General features: G+C 37.1%; 1 protein-coding gene across 2 annotated transcripts; it reads left to right on the top strand.

Moving 5' to 3' along the window:
- lingo3a (leucine rich repeat and Ig domain containing 3a) lies at positions 1-27,499 on the top strand. Of its 2 annotated transcripts, none has more exons than XM_082138839.1 (2): positions 1-581; positions 23,886-27,499. In XM_082138839.1, exon 2 carries the CDS (start codon positions 23,930-23,932, stop codon positions 25,745-25,747), a length of 1,818 nt encoding a protein of 605 aa, XP_081994965.1. In that variant the 5' UTR covers positions 1-581; positions 23,886-23,929; the 3' UTR covers positions 25,748-27,499. The 2 variants fall into 2 exon arrangements, with proteins under 2 accessions (XP_081994965.1, XP_081994966.1); XM_082138840.1 differs by lacking the exon at positions 1-581 and adding an exon at positions 21,461-22,170.
- The last annotated feature ends 236 nt before the right edge of the window (positions 27,500-27,735 follow it).

The raw sequence follows: 27,735 nt of genomic DNA, 5'->3' as shown, positions 1-27,735 counted from the left end.
TTCACCGTGAACTTTCTGCAAGAGCCACTGAGTCCTTTAGGTATCACCCAGAGGGACGCCATGTGGATCTGTTTCTATTGAATTGCTCTTGTTTGTTTTCAGTTAGTCTGCACTTTCGAGACGGTCCCTAAGCGATCAGTTTGCTGGCAGTGTGAGTTTTGAAGCCATACAGCCGTAGTGGAGAGTAGAAAGAGGCAGGCTCTCTCACATCTCACCGTTTCACATCCTGCCTGATACACTCTCACACACTCTCTCTTTTCCCTCACACACTTGTGCAGAAAGCCACACATCATCCCTCCTGTCACTGGAGAAATGTGTACAGAGAACCTCATGACTACCGGCTGGCAACAGTAGAAGACAAAAGAACGATCCAGTGGAGAGAAGAGGGACGATCCTGTTGGGATCTTGGAATCTGATGCTGCAGTCAGGAGCATCTGCAAGCTTAATTGTGCGACTCAACCCGAGCAGCTGTGCACAGCCCACACGCCGAAGCTGAGAGGGACAGCCGAAACCGAGGATAAGACGCGTACGCCGAGCTGACAGGGCTGGCTGATGTGGACCTACAACCTGTCAAGTTCTGGGTGAGCACTTTCATCTTCTCCATGAAAGGGGCCGTTTAGTGTGGCAAATTGGCGGTGTCCCACCTGTTATTAGGGCTTAAATATATGGGGCTGATCGGGGAAGTCAGACCTGTAACTTGTCATCTTTGCCATTGGGTTGACATGGACCCGGCAGATACCGTATTTTTCATTTAAATCAGTTGCTATTGCTCCAGGAGCTTCAAAACCATTTATGTCTTAATGAAACAATTCAGCCTTCGCCCAGCTTAATTACCTCTGTGGTGTCCGTGCATGCAAATAACAAGCCTCATCATTTAAATACGCCTGCTCTGTCTTCTTTGGATGTCCCCTTCAAGGTGGTTTTAAAGGGATAGTTCATCCAAAAATGATATTTACTTACAGTTATGCTGCTTACAAACCCATGTTGCATTCTTTTGTGGAACGGTATAACAAGATGTCTTAAAGAGTCGGTATGTAGCACTTTTCCATTTATAGTGACCACTTCTGTACAAAAAGGACAGAAAACAGCACAAGAGCTGATTCACACAGAACGTGTCGCGAGTCGCAGGGCAGCAAAATGAGAAAAAAAAGACCCCCCCCCCCACAATACTGCTCGATTCCTGTATTTTTTAAAGGTTGATCGAAGTTTAACTTGAGCATTAAGGTTATAGTGGCCACATCTGTCCAAGACGAGAAAAAAACACCTCAAGGGTTGATTCAAAGATGCGTGAAACACAGGGCAGTGAAAAAAGAAAAAAGAAAAAAAGAAGTCTCGATGCATTTTTTTAAAGTTGAACTAAATTAACTTGAGCATGACACATGAGCGTAATGTTCAAAGATGTCCATCAGTGATCGTTGCATGGTGAAATGCAAAAACACATTCTGTGATAGCTTTATTGGAGGAACGGATGGAAATTTAAGTCGTTATTCACTAAAAACTACTTCTGAAATGTCATTCACGATCGTTGTTAGATTAAAAAATAGCACACCAAGGCATGCAAGATTTGTTGTCATTGACGGCAAACCTTCCTGGTTTGCATGTGTCGCAACCAAAAATGCCACAAGTATCAGTGAATAGTCTCGTAAATTTGCATCGGTTCCTTTTATAAACCTTTCGTATGATTTTAAAAGATTCAAAATGTAGTGCATGAGTCAAGTGAACAATTTTGGGTCTCGTGGTTAGTATAAACACCCGTATAGAAAGATGCAGCATATGGATTCAGAACAACTAGAGCGCAAGTAAAAAATGTAAATAAATTTGTTTTGTGTGAGTTTTTTCATTATTACCTTTAATTCTTTTGTACTACAAATGTAACATGAGCTTGCACCATTAACAGTTGGTGTGTTCAAGTATTCTTGGGAAGCTCACATGTACGAGTTAGCAAGTCGTGATTATTGCTGCGTTCACGCCATGTCGTAAAGCTCTGTGTTAGGGATGCACCAATACGAAAATTTTGACCGATACAGATAACCGATAATTCTTTTTATTTGAAAGCCGATAACCGATATATTGGCCGATAAATCTAAATCCAAATTTGTATATAATTTTTGAAAGCCTGATTACAAAAACAAAAGTCTCACTATTTAAAAGCCACGTCCCAAGCACACAATTATAATGTTCTCATTATAATTTGATGTAGCCTATATGATAGACTTATCTGTATTTTCCTTTTTTGAGGTGATTCCAATCATATTTCAAGCAATTCAAAACCATCATGGCGAACATTGCGCATCTGAAGTGTCTCAGCTGACAGAAGTAATCCATTATTTATCAGTTTTAATATATCGGCCAAATTTTCTTATCGGGCCGATAACATAAAATATTAACATATGTCGGTCGATACCGATATGTGGCCGATATATCACGCGTCCCTACTCTGCACACTTTCAAATCGCTCTCATGGTACTTTGACCTCATGATGTCAGGTGCGTTCAATTCACTTTGGTCAGTGCAAGATGGCGAAAAACACAGCAAGACTTTTTAAATGATAAATAAAGATTGCGCATCAGGTGCTTTATTCAATTTAGGAAGGTTCTGTAAACTGAATCGTTATATATTTCTATTGTAATTGTACAATACTTCAGCACATCATATCCTTCATATCCAGGACAACCCGGATTTGATATGAGGGGGAAAATAAATAATTTCATACATTTTATCAATACTTACCATCAACTTTTTTCTCACTGCATGTCCCCAACTGGGAAACTCTTGGCTTAAAAAAAATTACGATTATTACGAAATTAAGACATTAGTAAATAGTAAGTGCTAGTAAATGCCATCTCTACCACATGACTTGAAAGTACCAAGTGACTTTATTCTCATCTTGAGAACTCGTCTGTTGGAATGTCACTATTCAGGCATCATATTTCCATTATAGTGTCCCTGCTCAAAGCTTAAACATCAAAACCATATTAAACACAAACTTTGATGGCAATAAAATGTGTGAGGTAATTTCATTTTGGCATCGCTGGTGTTGAGGGCATTATTGAACCTGGGTGATTCAGCCCCCTCTTACTGTAAGTGACGAGCTCTGTCTCCTGATGAAAGCATGATGAGCAGAGAGGATTACTCTGCGTGTGGGCAGTGGAAGAGGAGGAGGAGGAGGAAAATACATCACGGCTGTTGTGTTCGGATCAGTTCAGACAATATAGATCAGGCTTGCAGCTGGGAAGGAATAATCACCTTCCTGTCCAAGTTGCAATCGTCTTTTCTTCTCTATTGTGACTTATATCTGAGTGAAACGGCTTCTCGAACAAGAAAAAATGTAGGGTGCCCTCACACCAGTAAACACGTCATAAGAAAAGAGATGTTACTGCAAAAAGTTATTTGGATTCAAAATTACGAGGGCACATGAGTTAAAAATGAACGGATAAATCATTTAAAATAAATACTGCATTATTCTGTAAAAAAGAAAGAGGGGTCCATTTTGATTTCATGGGGACTTTAATACCGCACATAGTCCTTTACTCAAGTCCGCATTCATGTTATTTTTCCAGTTCTTGTGTTCTCTATTGAGCCCTTGGAAACTACTGCTGAGTTTCTTTGGTATCACATTTAATGAGCTTCAGATCCCTCTGTATCATCGCAGGACTGGGCCTCCTTCAAGTCAAAGTACAGTAATTGGACACTTTAAAAAATCATGAAAAGGGGACAAAGCAGTTTTGAGTCAATCGTTAATGTTTTATTCATTGCTTTGGAGCAAGGCTTTATTTTGCATATCTGAGGCTCCCGATGGAGTACACCAACATTTTTGACATGCAGCGCACATGAGTATGTTATGGTTTGCATATCAATTTCTGTTCAAAGATCACTGCATGTGAGTCTCCTGATTAAAAGATTAGTTCACCATTTCCCACTCAGTTACTCATCCTCATGTTGTTCCAAATATGTATGACTTTATTTTTTCCTGAGGAGCACAAAAGAAAATGAATTAGGCTAACCGTTAATTTAAACCACTGGTTGGGTTCGTCCATATTTGACCCAAACATGGGTTGAAAGAGCCCAGGAGTTTTTAAGTGTGGACTAAATGACAGTATTAGGCTAACATTGTCTGATTTGTGCTGAGGAAAGCGAGGGCAGATGTCATGATTTTTAACAAAAAATGAGTTATATGGCTTTTAATATAGAGCATTAGTCGGATGGGCCGAAGGCTACTAATTGTAACTGCACTGAAAAGAGCAGCCAGTTCAGTTCTTTAAATATCTCCTTTTGTGTTCCACAGAAGAAAGTAGGCCTACTATAGTGCTAAATTCATGTGTTTACATGGTACACAAGAATATAGTCCCTGGTTCACGTTGTACTGGCAGCACTTACTGTAATTCTCCCTTTTTTGTTGATGCTATTGCTTGAGGCAGGTCAGCCTGTGCCGCTTAATCGCAATGTGGGGAAATGTGACTCACAAAATGCTTTCCCCGATATCTTCGCTTTTAACATGACTGATTCTTCCAACCCCTTGACACCCGACTTTCTTCCACGGGGTTCGGAGGACGGCGTTTAGCGCTGTTCCTCTGCTCAGTCATGAACTAGAATTACCTTTTCACTGTCCTTGGCTACTTTCTAATGTTCGGGGTGAGGCTCAGGTTGCATGTCTTCGGTGTCGCCCTGCATTGGGCCTTTTATTTCTGCCAGCTCTTTAATTATGTAATTGAATTAACAACCTACGCATCAAACAAGCCCTAAAGCTGTTTGTCCTCTTCTATCAAGATGAGATTGATTTGATGGGACGGTATTCGATAAGCCGTCCTCTTAATTTCCACTCATCGGTTGCTGGCAGATGGAGGTTGATTAATTTTTAAAATGTTATTCCCCAAAATAGCCCCTCTGGTTTGGAAGTCCACCCACAGGTTACACAAGAGGCTGATATCTCACGTTAGATGGCATTAATAGATGTTTCCTGACCGCTTCGATGTTGACGTTTAATCAATTATTCATTGCGCTCTACAATTGGCCGTATCTGATAAATCCCGAGCGATGACATATTAAGGCCACGTTTTGAACGCGGCGCCTCAAAGTTTCTGCCAGACAACCCGGAGCTCGGTGTCATGAAGGGTAATGATGTGTAGAGTCTAATAACTGTATTCCGCTCATTTCCACGCATGAGACTCATAGTATCAATTTAAAGACTTCTATCTCCCCTCTGTTCTGCATTAAAGTCGTGACTCATTTCATCAGCCAATTTTACTGGCTGAGACGGAAGCAGAGAAAGCCGTTTAGCCTGCTGTCACTTCAACATAATTCATATCCATTCGCTGGAGGAATGAGTGCGATAATGACAGAGAGTGAATTTGTAGTGCCTTCGTTTTCTTTTTTTCTTTTTGTGTAACATTTTTTTTTTTTTTACTCTTACATGGTTTCTGAGTTGAAAGCAAATGAAACAGCAAGACGTTTATGACAGTCTCAAGAATGAAGTCGTAGCATTGTGAGGTTAAATTAGAAATTTAATAGGGAATTAAGTGGTTACTAACTATTGTAATGCTACGTCTTTATTTTCCATTTTGATCTTTCTCAAAATAACTGCTTTATTTACATAATTTTGAATATTGTTAATATATTGCTAGTTTTTCAAAATGAGCTGCTTTTCCTAATTTTGAATTTTTTCTCAAAATAATGCTGTCAATCCCATAATTTTCATTTTATTCTCAAAATATTACTCCTTTATTCTCATAACATTCACTTTATTTTCAAAATATTACTATTCTCCAAATATGACTAATCATTTCCACTTTATTCTTTATTTTCGAAATATAAAAAAAAGTATTATCTCAATTTCAACTTTATTCACAAAATATTGCCACTTTATTCTCAATGTTGACTTTACTCACAAAATATTGCCACTTTATTCTCAATGTTGACTTTACTCACAAAATATTGCCACTTTATTCTCAATGTTGACTTTACTCTCAAAATATTGCCACTTTATTCTCAATGTTGACTTTACTCACAAAATATTGATAATTTATTACTTTGTTCTCCAAACATTGATGTTTTTTCTCCAAACATTGAGATTTTATTATAAATAACGTTACAGCTTTTTTTCCCTCGTAACGTTGCGTGGCGGGAGGGTTAGTTTTTTATTAAAATTTTATTTTATCAAAAAATCTCTTTGAAACTTTTCTGCTGGTTTAGCTGTTGGAATATTCTATACTGTAAAAGTGATCAGTTGACTTGACTTAAATAAAGCGAGGAAACCTGTTGCCTTAAAATTAAGTAAATAAACATCATGCGTAATTGAAAAAATTAAGTTATGTGGAATTGTCAAGTTCACATAACTTACATTTTTCAATTATGCATGAAGTTTATTTCTTGATCATTTTAAGGCAATGGGTTTTCTCACTTTATGTCAAGCCAACTGATCACTTTTTACAGTGTGCTTTAGAAACTTGAACAGTTTGCACACTGTTTCATCAAGTATTTAGTAGTATTTCATATTTTTCGTCCCAGTTTTTCCGTTTTTTTTTTTTTGAAGATTCACTGCCTGTCTCCTCTGTGTAAACAAGCCGTGGTTGATCTTTTCGATTTATTCTGTAGACGAAACTGTGCCATAGTTGTTCCAGAAACTTTTAGACTTGAAGAGGCTTTGATGTCGATCGTGAGCAAAACAGCCGGTTCCCCAAGGATGGTTTAATTGTTCACGTTCCTTTATTGGATCGTCCTTGACAATATGGCGACAGATGGTGAGAGAGATCGGTTTAAACCCCACACCCTTTTGCTTCCCGTCCCCTGCGGATGCTGTCAGAAAGACCTGGATCATTTCATCAGATGTGTTTTGAAATGACGCTCCAATTCTACACAGCAAAGTGGAATCAGCAAGAGAGTTTGTTTACACAGCATATCAAGGTGTCTTCATGCTGGCGTTCAGCAAGCGGCACTGGGGCGGCGTCCAAAAAACATTCTCTTGTGCATTGTGGAAATGGATCCGCTCTGTAGAGAGTTTGCCAGATATCGTTTTACTAGTTGTCAAATGGATGAATGATGTAGAAAGAACGACTAAAGGTAATTGATTTTGTTTGTCGGTGATGGACGGGATGCCTGAGGAGCTCCGGTTCATTCCTATTGGATGCTCTGTAAAGCTTGTCTGACCCGAGCAACAGCATCCAAGGTGGGCGGAGCTTATCTTTTCGGTGTGACACCCTCCGTACACTTGACTTCCTGCGTCTGCGTGTCGTTCGGATGCTCGCAGGGTCTCGAGGAGGCAATATAATGACCCCCATGTCAATGCATCCATCTAGGCAAGGCCGAAGTCAGAATAGACCGTGCTGATGGGACTTCAGAGGCCCTGCCATGAATTTCTCATGTGACTTAAAATAGAAAGTACAGGCAAGCTTGAACATCTCAAGCTTGTTGCCAGGCATTGATGTATTATTCAGCTATAATGGAAAACACATATCGATCATAAAGCCACATGTGGAAGCAAATTCTTGCAACTACAAATTCTCACTTTGTTCATGTCTCCGTCTGTTTCTTTCTTTTATTGTTTCGATTTTCTTTATGTAACATTGGAATGTGGTAGACGGTTCATTCGTTCGATTTGACTAAATTAATCTCGTAATTCTTCATCTTTGTTCTCATAATTTTGATCTTCTTTTAAAATAATGATTTTCACTTTATTCTCAAAATATGACTACTTTTCTCAAAATATTACTATTTTATGATTTTGACTTTAGTTCACAAAATATTATTCTCATAACATTACTAATAATTTTCACCTTATTTTTAATTTCTATTTTCATAATATTTCTCGTTTACAAAATATTACTATGTTTCTCACAATATTACTCCTTTATTCTCAATTTTTACTTTTTCTAAATATTACTACTTTTATTTTCACAATCTTTACTTTTGTTCACTAAATATTTCTACTCTCAAAATATTACTCCTTTTCTCATAATTTTCACTTTATTCTCAAAATATTACTAGCCTACTTTATTTTCATAATTTTGACTTTTCTTCTAATATATTTCTATCCTCCAAATAATAATCCTTCATTTTCATGAATTTCATTTTAGCCTCAATTTTGCTACTTTTCTCAAAATATTACTCATTTATTCTCATCATTTTCACTTTCTTCTCAAAATATTACTCTTTTCTCAAAATATTGCTCTTTTATTCTCATATTTTCCACTTTACTACTTTATTTCATAATTTTGACTTGTTCACAAAATATTACTACTTCTCAAAATATTACTCCTTTTCATTATTTTGACTCTTCTTAAAATATAACTATTCTCAATTTTTCCTTTATTAAAAAAAATGCAAATTTATTCTCAATTCAACCTTATTTCACAAAATATTGCTCATTTATTCTCAGTGTTAATTTATTGTGTTTCTTTCTTTGAATGTTAGATGTTTTCCTCTCACACTAGCTTGGCTTTATTGTTGTGTCGATCTTTGACTAGTGTTTTTGATGTGACTGGTTTCAGACTGTCATTGTGGAGTTTGTCTGAAAGGACATTTGTCAAGGACACAGTCAGGTTCTTCACTGTCTGTCTTCGATCAGGGGTAATGTAAAATTGCAACACTGTCAAAGCTCAAAACTGTCACGCATGAAAGGAAGCAATATTGTAATTGGGTAATCCATCTTTTTTTGTGACACGCACATCATTTCTCAGGTAAGGTCAGCTGTGCAGTTTGCTGAATGCTTTTACTGAAAGAGAAGAATGAAAATTTAATGTTAAATACATTTATTTTTAATTGGGAGATCTGTTTGATCAGGGTAATCCATTTCGTTAATCTATTAAATTCAAAGAGATTATTTATTATTTATTAATCAGCTTTTTCTGGAATGTTAATATAATTTGCAATGTGATTATTTTTATTACTATTAAAGCACACTTTCACCCCAATTATCAATAGAATGTGTCATTACTGTAATACTGAAAATATAATAACATTAAATCAAATCTGTACACTTATACAGCAAAATATTTTTTTGCTTAAGTTAGATCTTGTTGACCATTTTATGATGCAATTATAATATTCATATTTTAGTAATGATTTATAATAATTTAAGAATAATTGTATCATTTACATAAGCTTAATAATTATATATAAATTATACATTTATAGAAATATTGTTTGCAACATAGAATGTTACTGAGATGAGAAATTAAGCAGGACTTATATATTCCCATGATATACACAATGGGAACGAAATGCCCAGGTATTGAGTTTCTCTTTCTTTTTTTTAATTCTGTTATCCAATATTATATATATTTACTTTTATTCTAGGCCTAGCTACTGAAGGATTAGTTCCTTTGCAGAAATATTAGTATTCACTGTCTCAGAGATGAGTGTACTCAAATATGGAGCTAAAAACTTGAATCAGAAATTAGTACTATACTATAATTATAGTATATAGTATATATAACTAGTACTATAATTGAAAATAAAATCTGTTTGGAACAAAAAAATGATTTGCATTGTATTCAAGCAGAGTGTTAATTGTATCTTGTACACTCTTCACAACTACTTTTGTATGTGATTTGATGTGTAACAGCCATAATTATTTGCATTTGAAGATATATCTCAATGAATCAACAAATTATTCAGCATTTGAGAAATTTTTGTCATTAGATAATGTCCTTACAATGAGTGTCATACTTAGAAATAGTGAAAAAAGATCTGCAGTTCTTTTGAATTTGCAGAGCTTGCTGGAAAAAAGTACAGAGCGCTGGATTTTCTCAGTACTTTCTTCGTTCTTCATATCTCATTTCATCCTCCTTCCTCTCTCCCCTCTTAAGCCTGTTCTCAAAGAGGCCTTAGGATTGTCAGTCCTTTGCAGTGGCTCAGCGCTAATTCCCCACGAACGCCGGGGCATAGACGGTGCTCCCACCCACTGGATTTATATGGTGACAGCAAAAAGGGGAAGCTTGAGCTCTTAGGGGAGTGAAAAGGAGCACCCGGCAAGTTCCTATTGAGTCAAATGCTCCCCCAATCCCCTCTATCTTCCCATCTTTCCCCAAACCTGGCTCTGTCATGCCGTATAATTGCCCTGAGAGTAGTTTCCCAAATATATTCATCACTGTTCTTGTGATAAAATAAGGTAAAAACAAGAGGTGTTTGTTGAACTAAGGGGCCGTTTATATGACACAATTTTCAACTAAAAATAGAAAACTTTTTTGCATTTTGGCAGTTCATTTACACGACAATGCCATTTTGAGGGCCTGAAAACGCGAACTTTTGAAAATTATACCGTTGTCACCTCAGCGTAAACCACAAAAACGTGAATTTGCGAAAACGGTGACATCATGTGTATGCGTATTACATGTTCAGTCTATGGGTGCGTAGTTTTTATTTACAAAGTAACATCGCCACCTACTGGCCTGGCAGCAGAATAAAGCGTTTTTAGTCATTTTTGCAACGGGGATCGTTGTCGCAAGCTAAAAAGCCATAGAATTTGAGCTGACCTGTGTCTTCTGAATGGTTTCCTAGATCTCCAAGAGTCTGAAGTGGTTGTTGGTCAACAGAAAGACATCAGGAAATAATATACACACTTCACATCTTATAACGTGTATGGATTTAAAGACATGAAGCTTTATTTCCAAGCATTTAGCATTAGCAAGATTAAAACCTTTTTAATGTAATGTAGCGCAATTTAGTAATGGGGGATTGTAAGTATTGTAATATTTAAATGTGTATTTTTGTTTATAATCCCAGATATATGTTCATGCTTAATATGTACTGTACGTTCATGCAGAAATCTATTTTGTGTTAGTTCTGTTACCTGTGTTGTCAGTGTGCCGTAGACACGCCCATCTTAACGATTTCTATATATCGCTTAGCCTGCCCGAAATGTCCATACATATTTCATGTGTGACTGATATGCTGAAAATCGGGTGACTTAAGGTCAACGTTTTGGCAGTAAGTCAGTGACGCCCTTTGTCGGTAGGGAATAGTAAGATGGCCACTCGAACACTTCCGGTGGCTTCACCGCCTGCTGGCAGTTTAGAACGCAATGAGTAATCCAGTCATTTATATAGATCAGTGGATAAATCCCACAAAGCGCGAAAACGTTAACGATGCAGCAGGTTTTACACGGGACATCCTCTGCTTCTGGTTAGCCTGCTGTCGTGTGGTCTCTTTCCTAGAGACAGTGTAAGTCTGCCAGCTGTCACCACTAGGCCACTGTTGTCTAGCCAGTGCAGAGATTAGAGCTGGTTATTGGAAACCACAAAATCAGGCAATGTGCCACAGGATTAAGGAAGACGCTGAAGTAGGCCAGGCTCTCATCCAGAACAAAAATACGGGGGCCACTGTCCCAGAACATCGGCCGTGTAATAAAGGTTAATCCTTCTATTTTACACTGGCACGTGCCTGTCATATTTCTGTCTAGGTTGGACATTGTGTTATGCTGCCGTTCTGAGTCTTCTGACAAAAATAAGTATATAGGCTACTCCATGGCTTTCATTTCATTTAAGGTTATGTTCATAATTCTAGTTTGACACAGAGTGGGTGTTAAACAGCATTACTTTTGGATGCTGCTGGTGTTTTTGCGTTTTCTTAATTGCTGGTAATCAGTCTTACAATGAGAATACGAGAAGCTTATTATCCAGCAAGCTTGAGGAAACCCATTCAAGGTTTGAATTACCTCCTCTCTTGCTTAATAAAACCAAGCACTTATTTATTGATGCCTATTTGTTGAAGGCTCTGCAGTGCACACATTTCTCTAATGAAGCCTGTTTAAAAGAAAAATCTAGTGTAATTGACATTATTTTTCACAATTGTGACTTTTTTTTTCTCATATTAACCACTTTTTCTTGTAACTGCAACTTTATACTTCAGAACTGCGACTATTTTCTCGTAACTGACACTAAATCTCACAATGTGACTTTCTCAAAATTGCATCTTTATTTCTTCTCTTTATTAGTTGCGACTTTAATTTCACAATTGTGACTTTTCTTGTAATTGTAACTATATTTTGCAATGTGACTTTCTGACATTTGCGACTTTATATCTCATAATTACAGCTTTATTTCTTGTTTCCTTTTGACTTCTATACTACAAACTTTTGTCTTGCAATTGCAAATTTAATTTCTTCAATTTTGAAAATTCTTCAAAATTGCCACTACATCTCACAATGTGTCTATTTCTGACAATTGCGACTATATCTTAATTACAGCTTTTTCATCATAATTGGGACTTTTATATTTCACAGTGTGACATTCTCACAATTGCGACTTTTTTTCTCATTGTGACTCCTGTAATTGCAACTTTATATCTCACAATTGCAACTTTTTCTCAGTATTGGGACTACACATCTCAAAATGTGTCTAGTTGCAATATCTCCAGTTTTTTACTTTGAGGCAAAACTGACTTCCATCGGCACCAATCAAAAGCCTGACTACATCCTTTCAATGAGGGCTTTTTCCGCTTGTGTGTCATAATGGGTGTCCCATTTTTGTTTGTAACTCAAGCTGAAGCATATATTGCTTATATAGTCCTGTATTTTCAAGAAACGAAGTTTGACTCCAAACTTAACCTCTGGCTCAATATCCTGCAACAGCTGCTGGTGTCAAATGGTTGTCACTGTGTTCTCAAATTTATACTGGTCGACTGAATGCTGTGATAAATGTATCGAGTCATGTTCTAGTATGCATTGTACAATTACTATCAAAAGCTAAACTAGTCAAGAAGTTACAACCTCTCTTTTTAATTCACTAAAGTGAGCCAAGAGTGTGAGTGTTTGATTTGATCAGTGTGAATTTGCCAGGCTTCATCTTTGCCATTCAGTCGAGTTCGAACTTCTCAAGACAGTTGAACTCAGACAGAGATTAGAGCAACCACTGATTTTGAGACACTTTAAAAGCAGTTTTTTCTTTGACACTCGTTTCGACAGCGAAACCTCAGTGCTTAACCCCTTAACTGTCACCCCCCCCTTTTTGAGCGAAGATGTGAAAATGCACTATCCAAACTTAAATGGTTGTGATTCATGAATGCTTTGGAATACAGACCTAAGGTTAGTTTCTTTTTAAAAAGGCACTCAGCAGAAATGAAAGCACTTCAAAAAATGAAATTGTAAAAAAGTATAGAAGTTTAAGTTTACTGTAAATCAAATGTACTGTATTCATTTATTTTATTTTATACAAAAATATATATTTAACAAAATAGTTTTTACTATAAAACTGCTATAAAATCAAAGCCATATGTCTAACCAAGTCGTGTTCCAAACTTGAAGTTATCACCACAAAAATGGAAGTTCCTATGAGATTTTGTTTAGGTGCTATACCAAAAATAGTCATATTCCATTGGGTTTTTTGGGGTGAGGGATGCATTCCTGTTACAAATTAATACATTTCTGTCATATCACTTTTATCACAAAATAGTTGCCAAATATGAAACCTTGAGTCTCAGACCTTTCAGACGATATGCGATGTCAAGATTAGAAAAAAAACCCCGATTTTTTTCAGCGGTAGGAGCCTACTTTGAAATCCGATTAAAAGCACAGTTTCCATGGTAACGCATTGTCTGATTTCAAAACGGATGAATTTTGAGTTAAGCTTTCAAATGATACCTAATTTATGATGATTACTAAAATATGTGCTAGGAAAAAAAGGCAATAAAAAGAGCTTCAAACATCCTGTTAGTGGGACAGTGACAGTTAAACTGCAGTTTTATAGATGCCATTATATTCTCAGTGCCAGTTTATGGATTTCTAGCCTTTTTAGGTTTCCATCTTCCAAACATGTTTATTCTAAAGCCTAGTGAGCTGTCTAAAGAGGCAGTATTTTAAGGGATCACAGGCATACTCTCGATATGAAAGTAGGCAACTTAATTATTCTGTTTTTTTAAGATACCTTGTTTTAAGCTAATGCTAATGCATTGCACTTAAGTTCAGTAAAAAATAAGTTAGATGGTGGACGAGGAAATGGTGGTTATAAATTGTATTTTATTCTGTAAAGAATTTTCTTATTAGAGTAGCATGCTGTTAGCTTAGCAACATGCTAACTGAGTCGCATTCTCCTGTGAGAAGTGCTGTTTTGTGAGTTGCTGCCTGTAGTGGGCTCTGAATCAGTCACATATAGTTCCATAATGACTAGGATGCTGCCTATGTAGACAGCAAGGCAGCTTTCTAGTTTTTTAAATGGAGCCACTATGTCAGAGGTGAATTTGTGGGGTTTTGCCAAAGGCTTCTGATAATTGTGAGGAACGGGGTATATTACTGAGATAAAGACTGAACATCAGCTTTCATGCAGCAGGAGAATAAGAAGCGGTTTTCACTGGTGCTTGATAACTCCAGCTAATAGTGTCTAATTGCTCTTGCTGATTTGTAAGCTGCGAGAACATTGATTAAAGGCGAATTAAAAGTCATGCACAGGGTTTGCCAACAGCCGGAGGGTCTGATTGTCCTTGCAGCTGCTGCAACTTGCAGGAAAGTATGGCAAATCTCAACCAAAGGTCACGCTTTGACTGAATGAAATCTAGCTTATCTATTGGCCCATTAGCTCAGTGCTGCACTAAGATCCTGTGCAAGTAAGATGCATTTCAGGCCATCCAACGAGTGTAAATGTGAATCTATTTGTAGCTATTTGCATTTGTAGCACCAATGCTAATCAGTCCTGATGTGTCCTGGCCTTCTTAAAAGGTTATTAAACAGGACTAAAGTTATTTCTTCAAAAGAATCAGGGGAAGTAAAACTATTTCTCTATTGGATATTGTAAATTTTGTAAAATGATTTTTATTTTTTTTGTGTAACAATGTTTCCAAAATCACATGCTATAAATCCAAATCCACTCTCATGGAAAGCTAAGCTAACCATGGCCAGGCAGTCTGAAGTGATTCGTTTTGACAGGGTTAGAATGCCAGCCAGTGAAGGGTGTCATCTAATCCATTCAAGCCAAAGAGACGACCGCAGGACAGCGTCCAACCTCCGCATTGTGACCTAGCTAGGCCGTGGCCTTTTCTGACACTGCCCAAAGACATTTCTCATGCAATACCAGGCTTCACGCTTCTTCAGCTCTCGCGTCTTTCTAATTAAAAGCTTATGCAACTTCAGTTTTATATTCGCCCCCTAATGGTATGCGTTGTAATTTTATTGCCCTGTGTTTACGTGTAATTGGCCCCAAGAGTCAATTGTGCCAATGAATTGGCAGTTAGGATAAGTATCTCGAGAGGTTCATGGTGGAAGGCATCATAATTAGATGCGTCCTTTCTTGCATGAGTATGCTTTTTTCTTTTTTCTTTTTTTTTACGCTTTCATTTGTTCTTGGCATTTTTTCCCTTGACTTTTAAAAAATCTAGACTTTTAAGACTTTTAGGAAGACTGCATATATGATAATTAATCTCTGGGTAGTTTGGTAAGGATATCTCTTTTATTTATATATTTAATTTATTTTGTAATATTTTAATCTATGTAAAAGTTTATAGTTTGGATACACTGATGTCTACGGTAGCAATCAAAATAGAGTAAATCACCTTTTGAAAGTAACTTGATGCCCTAAATAAAGGTTGTACATTGCTACACCGGTAGGTGGCGACAAGTGACTGTTAAAAAATGTATTTGTCATTGAATCATTTATTTAAGAGATTCGTTCAAAAACACTGATTCAACCAGTAATGCTTCATTACTGGATGAATCAGCGTTTTTGAACGAATTTGAAGTGAAGTATTTATGAGTGAGCCATTGAATCATTCATTCAAACCAGTTTTTTTAAATAATATATATTTTTAAACATTTTAAATTAACATTTTGTCAGAACCTCTAGTAAATTACATGTTATTTTGTTTAGTTGTCTGTTCAGAATTGACAGACTTTATTACTTGAGTTACTTTTTAACTAGTTACTTGTGTCCATATTCCGCTTAGTTTTATATGATTTTATTACATACTCACAAGGTGATGGTGTTTCATGTTAGCGGTCAAATTCATAACATCGAGTCATGGTAATAAATGCTTTAAGTTTATGACACCACACTCGTGTGTAATCACAATCTTTATACCACTGCTGTAATCCTCTTAATTTATTTCCTCAGCTTTGAGCATCCCTAACACATCAAGTGACTAGCAGCACTCCTGTCAGTGCCGTGTCTCAATTTGCAGGGGCTTACAGAGAGGATGTTAATTTACGGGTACTGTTGGCTGTGCCCAAATGCCAGGGGTGTCATACATGGCTGACCTACTTTACTCCCTGTCCACATGCATGCTGACTGCAGTGCTGCTAGGACCTGGACTACCCAGTGGAACTCATTAGCCACTGCGTAAATACAAGGAGAACCGAACTTGTGATGTACAGAAGCGGAAGGTCATTTATATATGGTGGAAAATATTGTGAGGTGTGCGTTTTGACATTTTGAAGATGATACCATAGGCACGAATGAATTAATTTAATAAATATAAATATAATAAATTTGGAAATGCTTCAGGATTTGGGCTCTCTTGGACGTGTTGTGCTGAGTTAAATCTGATGAGTCATGCCATAATGGAGTATGACATTCACCATCATTGTAATCTGAGCTACTTCACTGAACACACTCCAGTGACTTGTGAATGTTGAAAAACAAAAAACAAGATGTTAATGAGTAACTTACATTTTAGATGAAATATTTCCAGTTTCTTTGAACTTAAAACGGAAATGGCTCAGAACGAACCACAGAAAAATCAACCAGAAGTGATGTTTCATTCCTGAATTAAATGAATGCAAATGTGTTTTTGAATGACACACTGAATGATTAAATTACTCAATATCAAAGACAGCCTCTTGTTTACTTGCCTAAATGAATCAGTGTTTTAAACGATTGGTTAGAGTAAATGATTCACTGACTCACTCATAAAGACACCCAGCTAACAATGCTTGGCTCCCAGAACATTCTGAGAATGTTAGTTTTTGTTTCCCGGAACGTTCCAAAAAATTAATTTTTAAGATTCCTTTTCCTTTTTCCTTTTCCTTTCCAGGAAAGTTTTCTTCACGGAAATAGAATGTTCTTTTTAGGTTTGCAAAAATATAATCTAAAAACAACCAGTAGTGAATATTCTATATGGGTTCTCCTTGGGTTATTCGAAAACTCACTGCAATGTTCTGGGAAGGTTACTTATTTGGTTCCCAAAAAATAACCAAATGTGAACCATATGGGAACGTTCTGTGGTGTGTTTTTTAAACAAATGGGTTTCAGTGAATGATTCAATGACTTACTAATAATAAACAATCTTATATAATTTTTAATGATTTTTTTTTTTTTACAAATCAATGGTAAATAAGTCATTGACTTGTTCATAAAGACAAATCACTTGTCGCCACCATCTACTGTATATTAGCGACGTAATTTGCAAAAAGAATTGCTAAATTCCCACCTGCTAATCCCAGTGCTGTTGGAGTGAATATCAACAATATTTGCTCATCGCACGGCTAATCAAATTCAAGGACCAAAACTAAATATTATACTTAAAAAATGCTAACATGCTTATGCGAAGTGTGAATGGCCTAACATTTTAATATGAGTGCCAAAATAAATATGCTTTCAGTTTGTGATAAAGGCTCATGTAATCACTGTTCAGTAAAGGCAAATGGACCTTTAATGACAAAATCATTAGATTGCAACTCAAAGTTGTGCTTTAATACTGGTGTATATTGAAGACTTTCCATTATAATGGTGTAAATGAGTCAGATGGCCTGAAGGCTGTGAGTCAGACAAAACTGAGAATGGCAAGACTTGCGTCATTGGTTTCTCTCCATTTTTCACATACGTGTGACTTTTTGGCCAACAGCCATTGTTTTCAATGTCATTATCAACATCCTGTGGAGAAACTGTGCGAGAATATGCCAATGGAAAGTGGCTGTAAATAGCGTTTGTTCATCTGGTAATGAAACCAAATGGCTCTTTTCTTAATCGAGAAATGTATATTCTCTCAAGGTCAAGACCTTTTGGACTTCGTCACATATGTGACCCTGGATCACAAAACCAGTCACATGTCGCACGGGTATATTTGTAGCAATAGCCAACAATACATTGTATTGGTCAAAATTATCGATTTTTCTTTTATGGCAAAAATCATTAGGATATTAAGGAAAGATCATGTTCCATGAAGATATTTTGTAAATTTCCTTTCGTAAATATATAAAACATTTATTTTTGTGAGTGAATGCAGCACAATCGCGAACATAAATGGACAACTTTAAAGGCGATTTTCTCAATGTTTCGATTTTTTTTGCACCCTCAGATTCAAGATTTTCAAATAGTTGTATATCGACCAAATATTGTCCTATCCTAACTAACCATACATCAATGGAAATGTTATTTATTCAGCTTTTGTGGTCCAGGGTCACATATTTACGCGAACACTTTCAGAATGTTTTGATTACTGAAAACATCACTATGAAGATGATGCCAGCAATGGTTCTGCTGTCTTGATTCCCACATTTAGTCAGTACCAATCCAGTTTTTTAACCTAATTATCCAGCTCCTACATCTTAGCTGGAGCCAAGGATCAGGTCATCTAACCCGACTTCAATGAGCCAAGATAAAACCAGCATTAAGCGCCTTGCCAAGTAGTTGTCAGGTAGAGCATACATCAATTTATTCAGTGAGCCAATAAAAGAGCGAATGTTCAAGTCTTTACATCACTATTCTTGTTGGAGGAGGAGCCGTGGTCAGTGTCTTTGTTCTGGTAGGTCATGTTCACCATGATAATCTAAATAATTCATCCCATCAGGAAACTGAGCAATGCCAATCAATAGTAGCATTGTGGCCTTTCTATTCTCACCTGTATTAAATATGCATGTTAAACAAGTCATGTTCCCAGTTTGCGGTTAACCATTGTCTTTCTTCCCTGAAACACAATTGATATTCTATCCCCCTCAAGAGTTGTGTGTGATTGTTCTGCGCTGCTTCTACAATAGCTTGTCATCGCTCATTAGCTTTTAGCTGATTAGCATGTCTGTTCATGAACCAGATCAGGTGAAGTTTCATGAATGCTTTTAACCTTCCTTTGTTAAAGGTGATATGATTTTATTCATGTTCATATTCTTACGTTAAAACTGAAACATACATTTATTTATTTATTTAAACAACAGCCCGTCATATCATGATTTCGATTATCGATACTATTTGTAGTTTTAGAGTTGGTAAGTTTGTTAAGTTTGGTATAAACATGCTTTCCTAACATCAGCCTCAACTGAGTTGCGATTTTTGGGTGGGACTGACTTTTTTCAGTGTCGGGATCGTTTTCCAGGGCCGTGTTGAAGCGTGACCCATAAAGTCTTTCATTTTCGACTGCTGTTCAATTTTCGATTACTTTCTGATCTGTATATTTAGATAATTTACTAATACTCTTGTCTTTCCAAACCTGTATGGCTATTTCTTCTGTGGAACATAAAAGTAAGTTAATGTAAGTCAATGGGGTCCAAAATAACAACAACATTTGGACCCCATTGACTTTCATTGTATGAACAAAAAAACATTTTTCAAAATATTATATTTTGTGTTCCACAGAAGAACGAAAGCTGCTCAGGTTTGTAATGACGAGTCATTTTGTGCTCAAACATTTTAAAGCCGTAATTGTTTGCTTTTTGCTCTTTCAGCATTTCGCAGTCTCTGCTCCATGTTTGTCATCTCCTTGAACTCCCAAACGTCTGCTGAATCCACTAACATCCCTGGTCTCAGTCCGCTTCTGTTCTCCAGCTAACACACTGATGCCCTTGTCAGCTTTTGTTTTGCCAAGGGTACCATTGCCTCTTTGGAGTACGTCTTCCCCTTGAGACGGCCCCTCCAGGGAGTCCACATTCACCCTGAGCATCTGTCATTTGCCCCTTCCTCATCCTCGCTCCGCTTCATCCCGACTGACTGTCTCCTCACTGGCCACTGTAAGGTATCCCCGAGCTGCAGATGATAGATGGGCTTGCGGAGCAGCGCGAGACAGAATGAGGAGGATATGTACGGTTATGTAAAGAGATGTGTGGGCAGCATTTGAAATCGATGTGAGTTGAAGAGTGCCATCAGCAGCACTAAACTAGTGCAGATCCAGTGGTGAAATATGGGAAAGTTGACGCCTCCACACACTTCCCTTCAGCTTACGGCCGCTCCATGAGTTCTCGCACCTGCCCTAGAGTTTTTTTCCCCCTTCCAGTGTGTGCGTTCATTATTCCTTTTTATGTGCTTTCTCTCTAATTAAGGTACTAGGTTGCCTTAATTGCTCCCGTTCCGTATCATCTGTTTAATTGTGTTTTTCCCCCAATCCCAGATAGACTTTTCTCTCTGATGTTTGTGCAATTTCAGCCTGCACTTATACTGCTATTTTTTCTTTCTCATCATTAAACCTGGTCTTGTTTATATCCTGAATTCGACAGGAACATCAAGCACCACCTAGTTACATGTTTTTCCCACTCAAAACAAGTACTCCTTCAAAAATGTTGAATGTTTTTCATTCCCTTTCACTTCGTCTTGCTCTAAATAGTATGGTTCCACAGGATGCGCTAATTTAAGGATTCTTATGGTTGCATAAAGAGACGAAAGATAAAAAAGTGCCCCAAAAAAGCCTTAACTTAAGTAGACTTAAAATGGTAAATTAAACATGGGTCATACTTAATTTATCATTGCATTTGATAACCAAATTTCAAACTAGTGTTATTTTAGTATTATTTATTTACTATTATAGTATTTTTAAATTTTTAATTAGATTTTGTTTCATTTGATCAGTTTTCATTTTAATAGTTTCTTGTCTAATATTTATATTTTATTCCAGCTTTATTTCAATTAACGAAAAAAAAAAAATTTGTTTTATTTTTAGTTAACAATAACACTGTTAAGTGACATTTATTTTAAAGAAATATAACACACTTTTCAACTAAAGCACTCCCCCAAAAATTTTGTTTGTTAGGTTTTAAATGACAAAAATGTGGGTATTTGTGGTTTTCAAATGTGAACAGAACATGGTTAATGTGATTGACTACACAATGTGATTTGTACGTGTGATTAGAATGTCCAAGTACTTTTTTGGCTCCTATTTTAGATTTTGCAGCAGTGTTTTTCCTTTTTATATATATATATATATATATATATATATATATATATATTTTAGAACATTGACGTTCTCTTGTATCGATATTTTATGTATTAACCAGCCTCTCAACAGCTGTTATGGGGGAAAACACTAATTGCTTGATTTGCCCTTCACGTATCGACTAACAGCTGTTATGTAATTCTCAGGTGACATGCTACCTTGCTGAGGTGAACAACAGAGCAAAGAGGTAGCAATGTCTCTCATTTACTCCTGACAATTTCAGGTCGGGGCCAGATCCATTTACATTCCATGGCAGATGAAGCTAAAATTGGAACTAAAATGTATTTCAAAATCGTTACAGATGAATTTTTACTCACTCTCATGTCATTCTAAACCTGTATGACTGACATCAGTGGAACAAAATATATTTTGAAAAAGTGTTTTTTGTCCATACAATGAAAGTCAATGGGGTCCAATGTTGGTTTGGGGCTCTATCAATGTTAACTGTATGGACAATAAACTTTCTTCAAAAATATCATCTTTTGTGTTCTCCAGAAGAAATATAAAGTCATACAGGTTTGGAATGACATGAGAGTGAGTAAATGTAAATTCTAAATTTTAATTTAAAAGATCCTTTCAGGGGGCAATATCATTTTGTATGTTTTAAAACTATGCAATCATATAGTTAGAGCACCTCTCTTCCAGCTATCTGGAGTTATTGCACGTCAGCATGACATAAATTCATATGGGAGCACTTTCCTGAAGACAATTAAATTTAATAAGCTGTTGAAAAATGGTTTGTTGACATCTCTGAGGGGGAGAGACGTTGGGGGTGGAAAGAAAAGTGGCAGGGTGTTAATCGTTGCCTATAATATTAGTATTCATGATTTTCTGACATAATGACCCATGACACCTGAGTCATAGTCAGGTGTAGTTTTCTATTCAGCTCACTCACGTCACTGCTGATTGTTTGAAGCAGTTGTCTATGCTGATTGGACAGCTTCTTAGTGTCAACTGATATGGGTTTGAACCAGGGGCTGTTCTTGTGTTTGGGTTACCAGAGATGATGGGGGGAGGGAGAAGAAGAGTTGTGCAGGGGAACATCTTGAAAAACCACTGTTAAATGTTCAATAATATCCTGGTACTCAGAGATTGGACTAATAAACTTCTGAACCCAAGGTGAGTCTCATTATGTTAAGCTTTAGCACCAGTGTGGGCCTAAATGTTCAAGATTTGATTAAAAATGCACTGACTGGGATGTCTTCGATTGACATTATCAAGTTGACATTAAAATATTTATCTTTTATGTATTTTTATTGAAATGCTAACTAACAGAAATCGGCATAATCATAGTGACTTTGAAGCCATTCCTAGCTCAAAGATTGTTAGAGTACATTTATTTCTTGGCTTATAAAGATGAAAAAATAAGTCATGTTCTTAAGAGGGGGTTAAGCCATCTGAGATTTTTGAATGTTCATGTGTAAAGTGCTCATGACATATTTGTTCTCCTTTTATTTTTAGGCAAGTTTATTCAAGAAACTATCAAGTTTCTGTTTCATATTGCATTTAAACTTAACCACTTGATGTTTCAGTGGCTTACAGTGTAAAGACCTGTTCTCACCATGACAAAGTTGGCCATAAAATTTGGTGCAATATCATCATCCAACTTGTCTGTTCAGAAATATGCAAACACAATGTTAGATGGGGAGAATGGAAATGCAAATTCACTTCCTGACAGTAGGTGGTGGTTATAGAAAAGCAGAAATGTCCCAGTTAGGTACACAAAGTAGTGCTGAGCCTTATTTGTGTTTTGTTTGGAGTTTAAATTCATTAAAACTGCAGTTTTACTGCTTGTAAAACACTAACTTTACTGCAAGAAATTGTCAGAAAATGTGTTGCATCCAGCACAACTTTTTTATGGCCTATGTTTTTTAAAACAACTTTAGATATAGTTCAGGGTGTCCGCGGGGTCTTATGCATTGTGTAAAATTTAGGAGGATCTGTTGACAGAAATGCAATATCATATACATAACTATGTCTTGAGTGGTGTATAAAGACCTTACTTATTAATGGACTGTTATGTTTTTATTACCTTAGAATGAGCCATTTCTATCTACATACACCGTGGGTCCCCTTACATTGAAATGTGCCGAGATGTTTCTACAGTGGCACTGAACGGACAAAACGCGTTTCGTCACAATGTTGTTCTTCGTGCAAAATAAGCTAAAAGAAGCAGCTAGCTAAAGTCAGCGAATAAAACACTGACACAATGATGAACAAGTAACAGTAATATTTTACTGAATAATTAAGTAAACCTAATTTCTTAATTTATCTTTGTAAAGAAACCTCATCTTTTCCTGTCGGCCACCCTAACTTCTGTTGGTTGCAGTTCGCAACCTCACCACTAGATGCCGGTAAAAATTATACGGTGCACCTTTACAATTTGTATCATCTTTTCATTATGTATATTTGTCCAAAGAATTGTACTAATTTGTCAATTAATTCTCTTTTGCTTCGTTCCCACCCTTCTGAATTATGTTGCATTGATATGTAATTATCACAAACTAAGACTGTTTAGTTGTGCTATCTTACAATCAATATATGTAGTAAATGTAAGTTAAAGTTTTGCCGATGTAACCGGTTAAAACTTGAAGTGGTGATGAGGTCTTAAAATGAATGGAAACTTGAAAGAGTCTTAAAAAAGGTCTTAAAAGGTATTTTTTTTTTATTTAACTCCATGATTCCTCTATATACCCTGTAGTTATACATGCTCGTACATAAATATTGGTGAGAAATGGGTAGGCTTTTTTTACGCTACCTCAGATGTGGTTATAGTTGAGAGTTGCAAAAACCATGATTCATCAATACCTGTTTTTTTGTGTTCTTGTCTCTAGGTGTGAGGTGCAGTGATTCAGCCCCTGTAAGGTAGGGAAGGGGCATGGCGGGTTGTCCATGCCTGAGCTTACCGGGGCTGCTTGTGCTCCTGACCGCTGCATCCATAACACATGGTCAGAGCTGCCCACAGCGCTGTGACTGCATCTCTCATCAGAGAGCTGTAATGTGCCAGAACAAGCGCCTGGGATCTATTCCTGGGGGCATCCCGGCTGACACACGGCTCCTGAATCTAAGCTGCAACAGTTTACGCTGGGTGGAGTACAATGAATTGGCGACTCTCTCAAGACTTGAGGAGCTAGACTTGAGTGAGAATGTCATCAGCGTATTGGAGCCTAATGCCTTCTCCAGCTTGCTTAATCTTAGAGTGTTGCGTCTGCGAGCCAACCAGCTTAAACTCGTGCCCATGGGTGCCTTTTCACGTCTCACCAACCTCACCTCTCTGGACCTAAGTGGGAATAAACTGGTCATCCTGTTAGACTTCACCTTCCAGGACTTGAGGAACCTCCGCAATTTGGAAGTTGGTGATAATGACCTGGTGTACATTTCAAACAAGGCTTTCCTGGGATTGGTGGGACTCCGGGAGCTAACCATCGAGAGGTGCAATCTGACTTCTATAACTGGACAGTCTCTTTCCTACCTTCGAGGCTTGGTGACTCTTCGATTACGCTACCTCAGTATCTCTTCGTTGGAAGAGCAGAACTTTCGCAAACTGGGTGGACTGCGGGCTCTTGAGATTGACCATTGGCCCTTCCTTGAGTACATCTCTCCGCACAGCTTCCAAGGTCTCAACCTGTCTTGGCTCTCAATTACCAATACCAACATTTCCACCGTGCCTACGGGTGCTCTTCGCAACCTGATTCACTTGGCTAGCCTCAATCTGTCTTACAACCCCATCTCGGTTCTTGAGTCCTGGGCCTTGAGGGACCTTGTCCGCTTGAAAGAACTGCACCTAGTTGGTACCAACTTGATATCAGTGCAGCCCTATGGTCTTGGAGGCCTGCAACAGATACGGTTGCTCAACTTGTCGAACAATGGGTTGGTGACCTTGGAGGAGGGATCCTTCCACTCGGTCAATACGCTGGAGACGTTACGTGTAGATGGGAATCCTTTGTCCTGTGACTGCCGCCTACTGTGGATCCTGCAGCGCCGTAAGACCCTCAACTTCAACGGAAAGTCGCCCATTTGCGCCACACCCTTGGAAGTGCGAGGAAAAGCACTTAGTACCTTTTCGGACTCTGCGCTCTTTGACCATTTCACCTGTCAGCGGCCCAAAATTCGGAACCGCAAGCTGCAACAGATGACGGCACGTGAAGGCCAGGTAGTGTCGTTTGTATGTAGAGCAGATGGAGACCCAACTCCGATCATCTTTTGGATTTCACCTCAGCGCCGACGTATCACCACCAAGAGTACTGGGAGAATCATTGTCCTGCCTGAAGGTACGTTGGAGATCCGTTATGCCCAGGTAACAGACAGCGGCACTTACATCTGCATAGCAAGCAATGCTGGTGGCAACGATACCTACTTTGCCACCCTGACAGTCAGTGGATTGCCACTGGATGGTGCTCTGGCAGCGAATCGCACCTACTATGTGGGTGATCTTAATGACACTAACTTAAATGACACACGTGTCTTCCTGAAGTTCACATTGGATCTTAAGACCATCCTGGTGTCCACAGCAATGGGTTGTATTATGTTTTTGGGTGTTGTGCTTTTCTGTTTCATTCTCTTGTTTGTGTGGAGCCGAGGACGAGGTCAACACAAGAACAATTTCTCAGTAGAGTATTCATTCAGAAAGGTAGATGGTCCGGCTGCCAGTGGGGGTCAAGGAGGAGCACGAAAGTTTAACATGAAGATGATATAAATTGGACAGTTTGAAGGGGTAAAGCGCACATTATTGTTATTTCAAACTGGAATATATTTCTAATACCAGTCCTGCGTATAGCTATAGGTCCAGATTTTAAGACACAGAGGGTTTTAATGGGAGTAATGTAGTTACTGAGAGGTACTTTACATCAGCAGTTAATTATAATCTAACATTACTTTTGGGGTTTTGGGACATTTTACACAATTATTAAGACATTTATGATGAATTGCATCTGTGTGGGGTTGGCTGGCATTAGGGACTCATTTTGAACTTTTTTCATGTGAGAAGGCCAAGCTTGTAGAAATGTGTAATGACTATTACAAAAAAATAATTTCCTATAGAATGAAAAGAGAGTTCAAGTGTGCTCTTAATATTTTGGAGGTTATTGTGGGATTTAGAAATATTTTTAATTTAGTAATAGTTAATGGTTATTAAATGGGTGCTTTCTGCTTGCCAAGAAATTGCCAAGTCCCTCCAAAGTAAAAAAAAAAAAAAGGTACATTATTGCATTTTGCCTAAGCAATTGAATTTAAGTGTCCAATGGTCTGTAGGCATGGGCATATATTTCACACTGCCAATGAAACAAGGATTTGTTGTTGGAATAGCTTCAAATCTCAACCTGTTAACCACTGGGTTGCTAGAAGACTGTTTAAAGAATTAAAACGGTTTAATTAAATCTTAGTTGATTTTATTTGCTCTGGATAATGAGGCCTGATAACGACTGCTTCTATATTACACTGCCACCTACTTCTGAGTCATGCCCGCATAAAGTTAAACGCGCACACACACACATACAAAAGTACTGTAATTACAAAATAAAAAGCACATTGTATTTATAAAGCATTACGTATTTATCAGCTAAACACCAATAGCCTCAGTATCTACACTGGGTTGGAGACATTTTGTATCTTATTGTATATATTGATGTTTTGTGTGTACATTTTGGTGCCCTGTTTTAATTGTCAAATTAATGTGAAATACTTTTATTCAATATAACATGTTCTTAAATTAATCAAAGATGATGTGTGAAACTCTTTAAAAGAAATCTGAGCATTTTATTACTGGTGGTGACGATAAAAAATTGTCGTTATGCCTCTTATATGTAAAGTGTGTAAAAGGGAATGTCAATCTCATTAATTGTTTCATGTTATTTTGCATGAGTACAAAGTGGGAAACAATACAATCAAAGATAGCTTTTTCTGTACAAGTCACTGATCCTTTGATCCATCATGGAGTTCTTATGCTTATATTGTCTGTTTATGAATGGTATTTGTGAGGCGTCGGACACTAAATTTTCCCTGCTCAAGTGCTGCCGCTTAAAATGAAACAGGAAGGCACTTTACAAAGCTCTTCTGCTGCCCCCTAATGTTAAATTATGTCAGTTTAAAGAACACAGGGTATCAGGCTCAACCTTATTGCCTTCTATTGGTCAATCTAAGCTTATTTTAATTAGATTATCAGATCTGTTTGAGCAGATCAAATACGCCCTGTCTTATTTTAAGCAGCATTGTATGTACATTGCAAAACTGCCATAATTTGTCATCAACTACTGTAAAACTAATTTAACAAAGCTTTTTTGATATTTTTTGTAAAAAAAAAAATCATTTTACAGTTTTATTTTAATGTAAAATAAATGGGAATCCACAACATTTTTATGTTCTAGATGTTTTTATTCTTAAATATGTTAAGAATATTGTTCTTATATTGTACTAATAACAAATATGCTGTTTATAAAAGCATGTATCTAAATCCCTGTGTTGGAATTTCTTCTTTTTCTGATTCTTCATGTCTATATCACAAGCAAGGCTATAAATCAATCTAGGTTTTTTAATTTATGTAATCTAATAAATATATCCCAAAGAACAGAGCTTCTTTAAAGGTTCTCAACTTTTAAATATTTTTTCAGATGCGAAAAGGAGGTTCAAAATAAATATTTAGATAAAACTGATATAGGCTAAACTAAAGTTTAATGCTTTTATTTTTAA

The sequence above is a fragment of the Leuciscus leuciscus genome (genome assembly GCF_965113295.1).
Source record: "Leuciscus leuciscus genome assembly, chromosome: 15".
Classification (NCBI taxonomy): domain Eukaryota; kingdom Metazoa; phylum Chordata; class Actinopteri; order Cypriniformes; family Leuciscidae; genus Leuciscus; species Leuciscus leuciscus.
This window is presented reverse-complemented; position numbering and strand designations above follow the sequence as displayed.

Bases quoted from the DNA above. Each gene is read 5' to 3' on its own strand.
- lingo3a (XM_082138839.1), top strand. From the start codon at position 23,930: ATGGCGGGTTGTCCATGCCTGAGCTTACCGGGGCTGCTTGTGCTCCTG.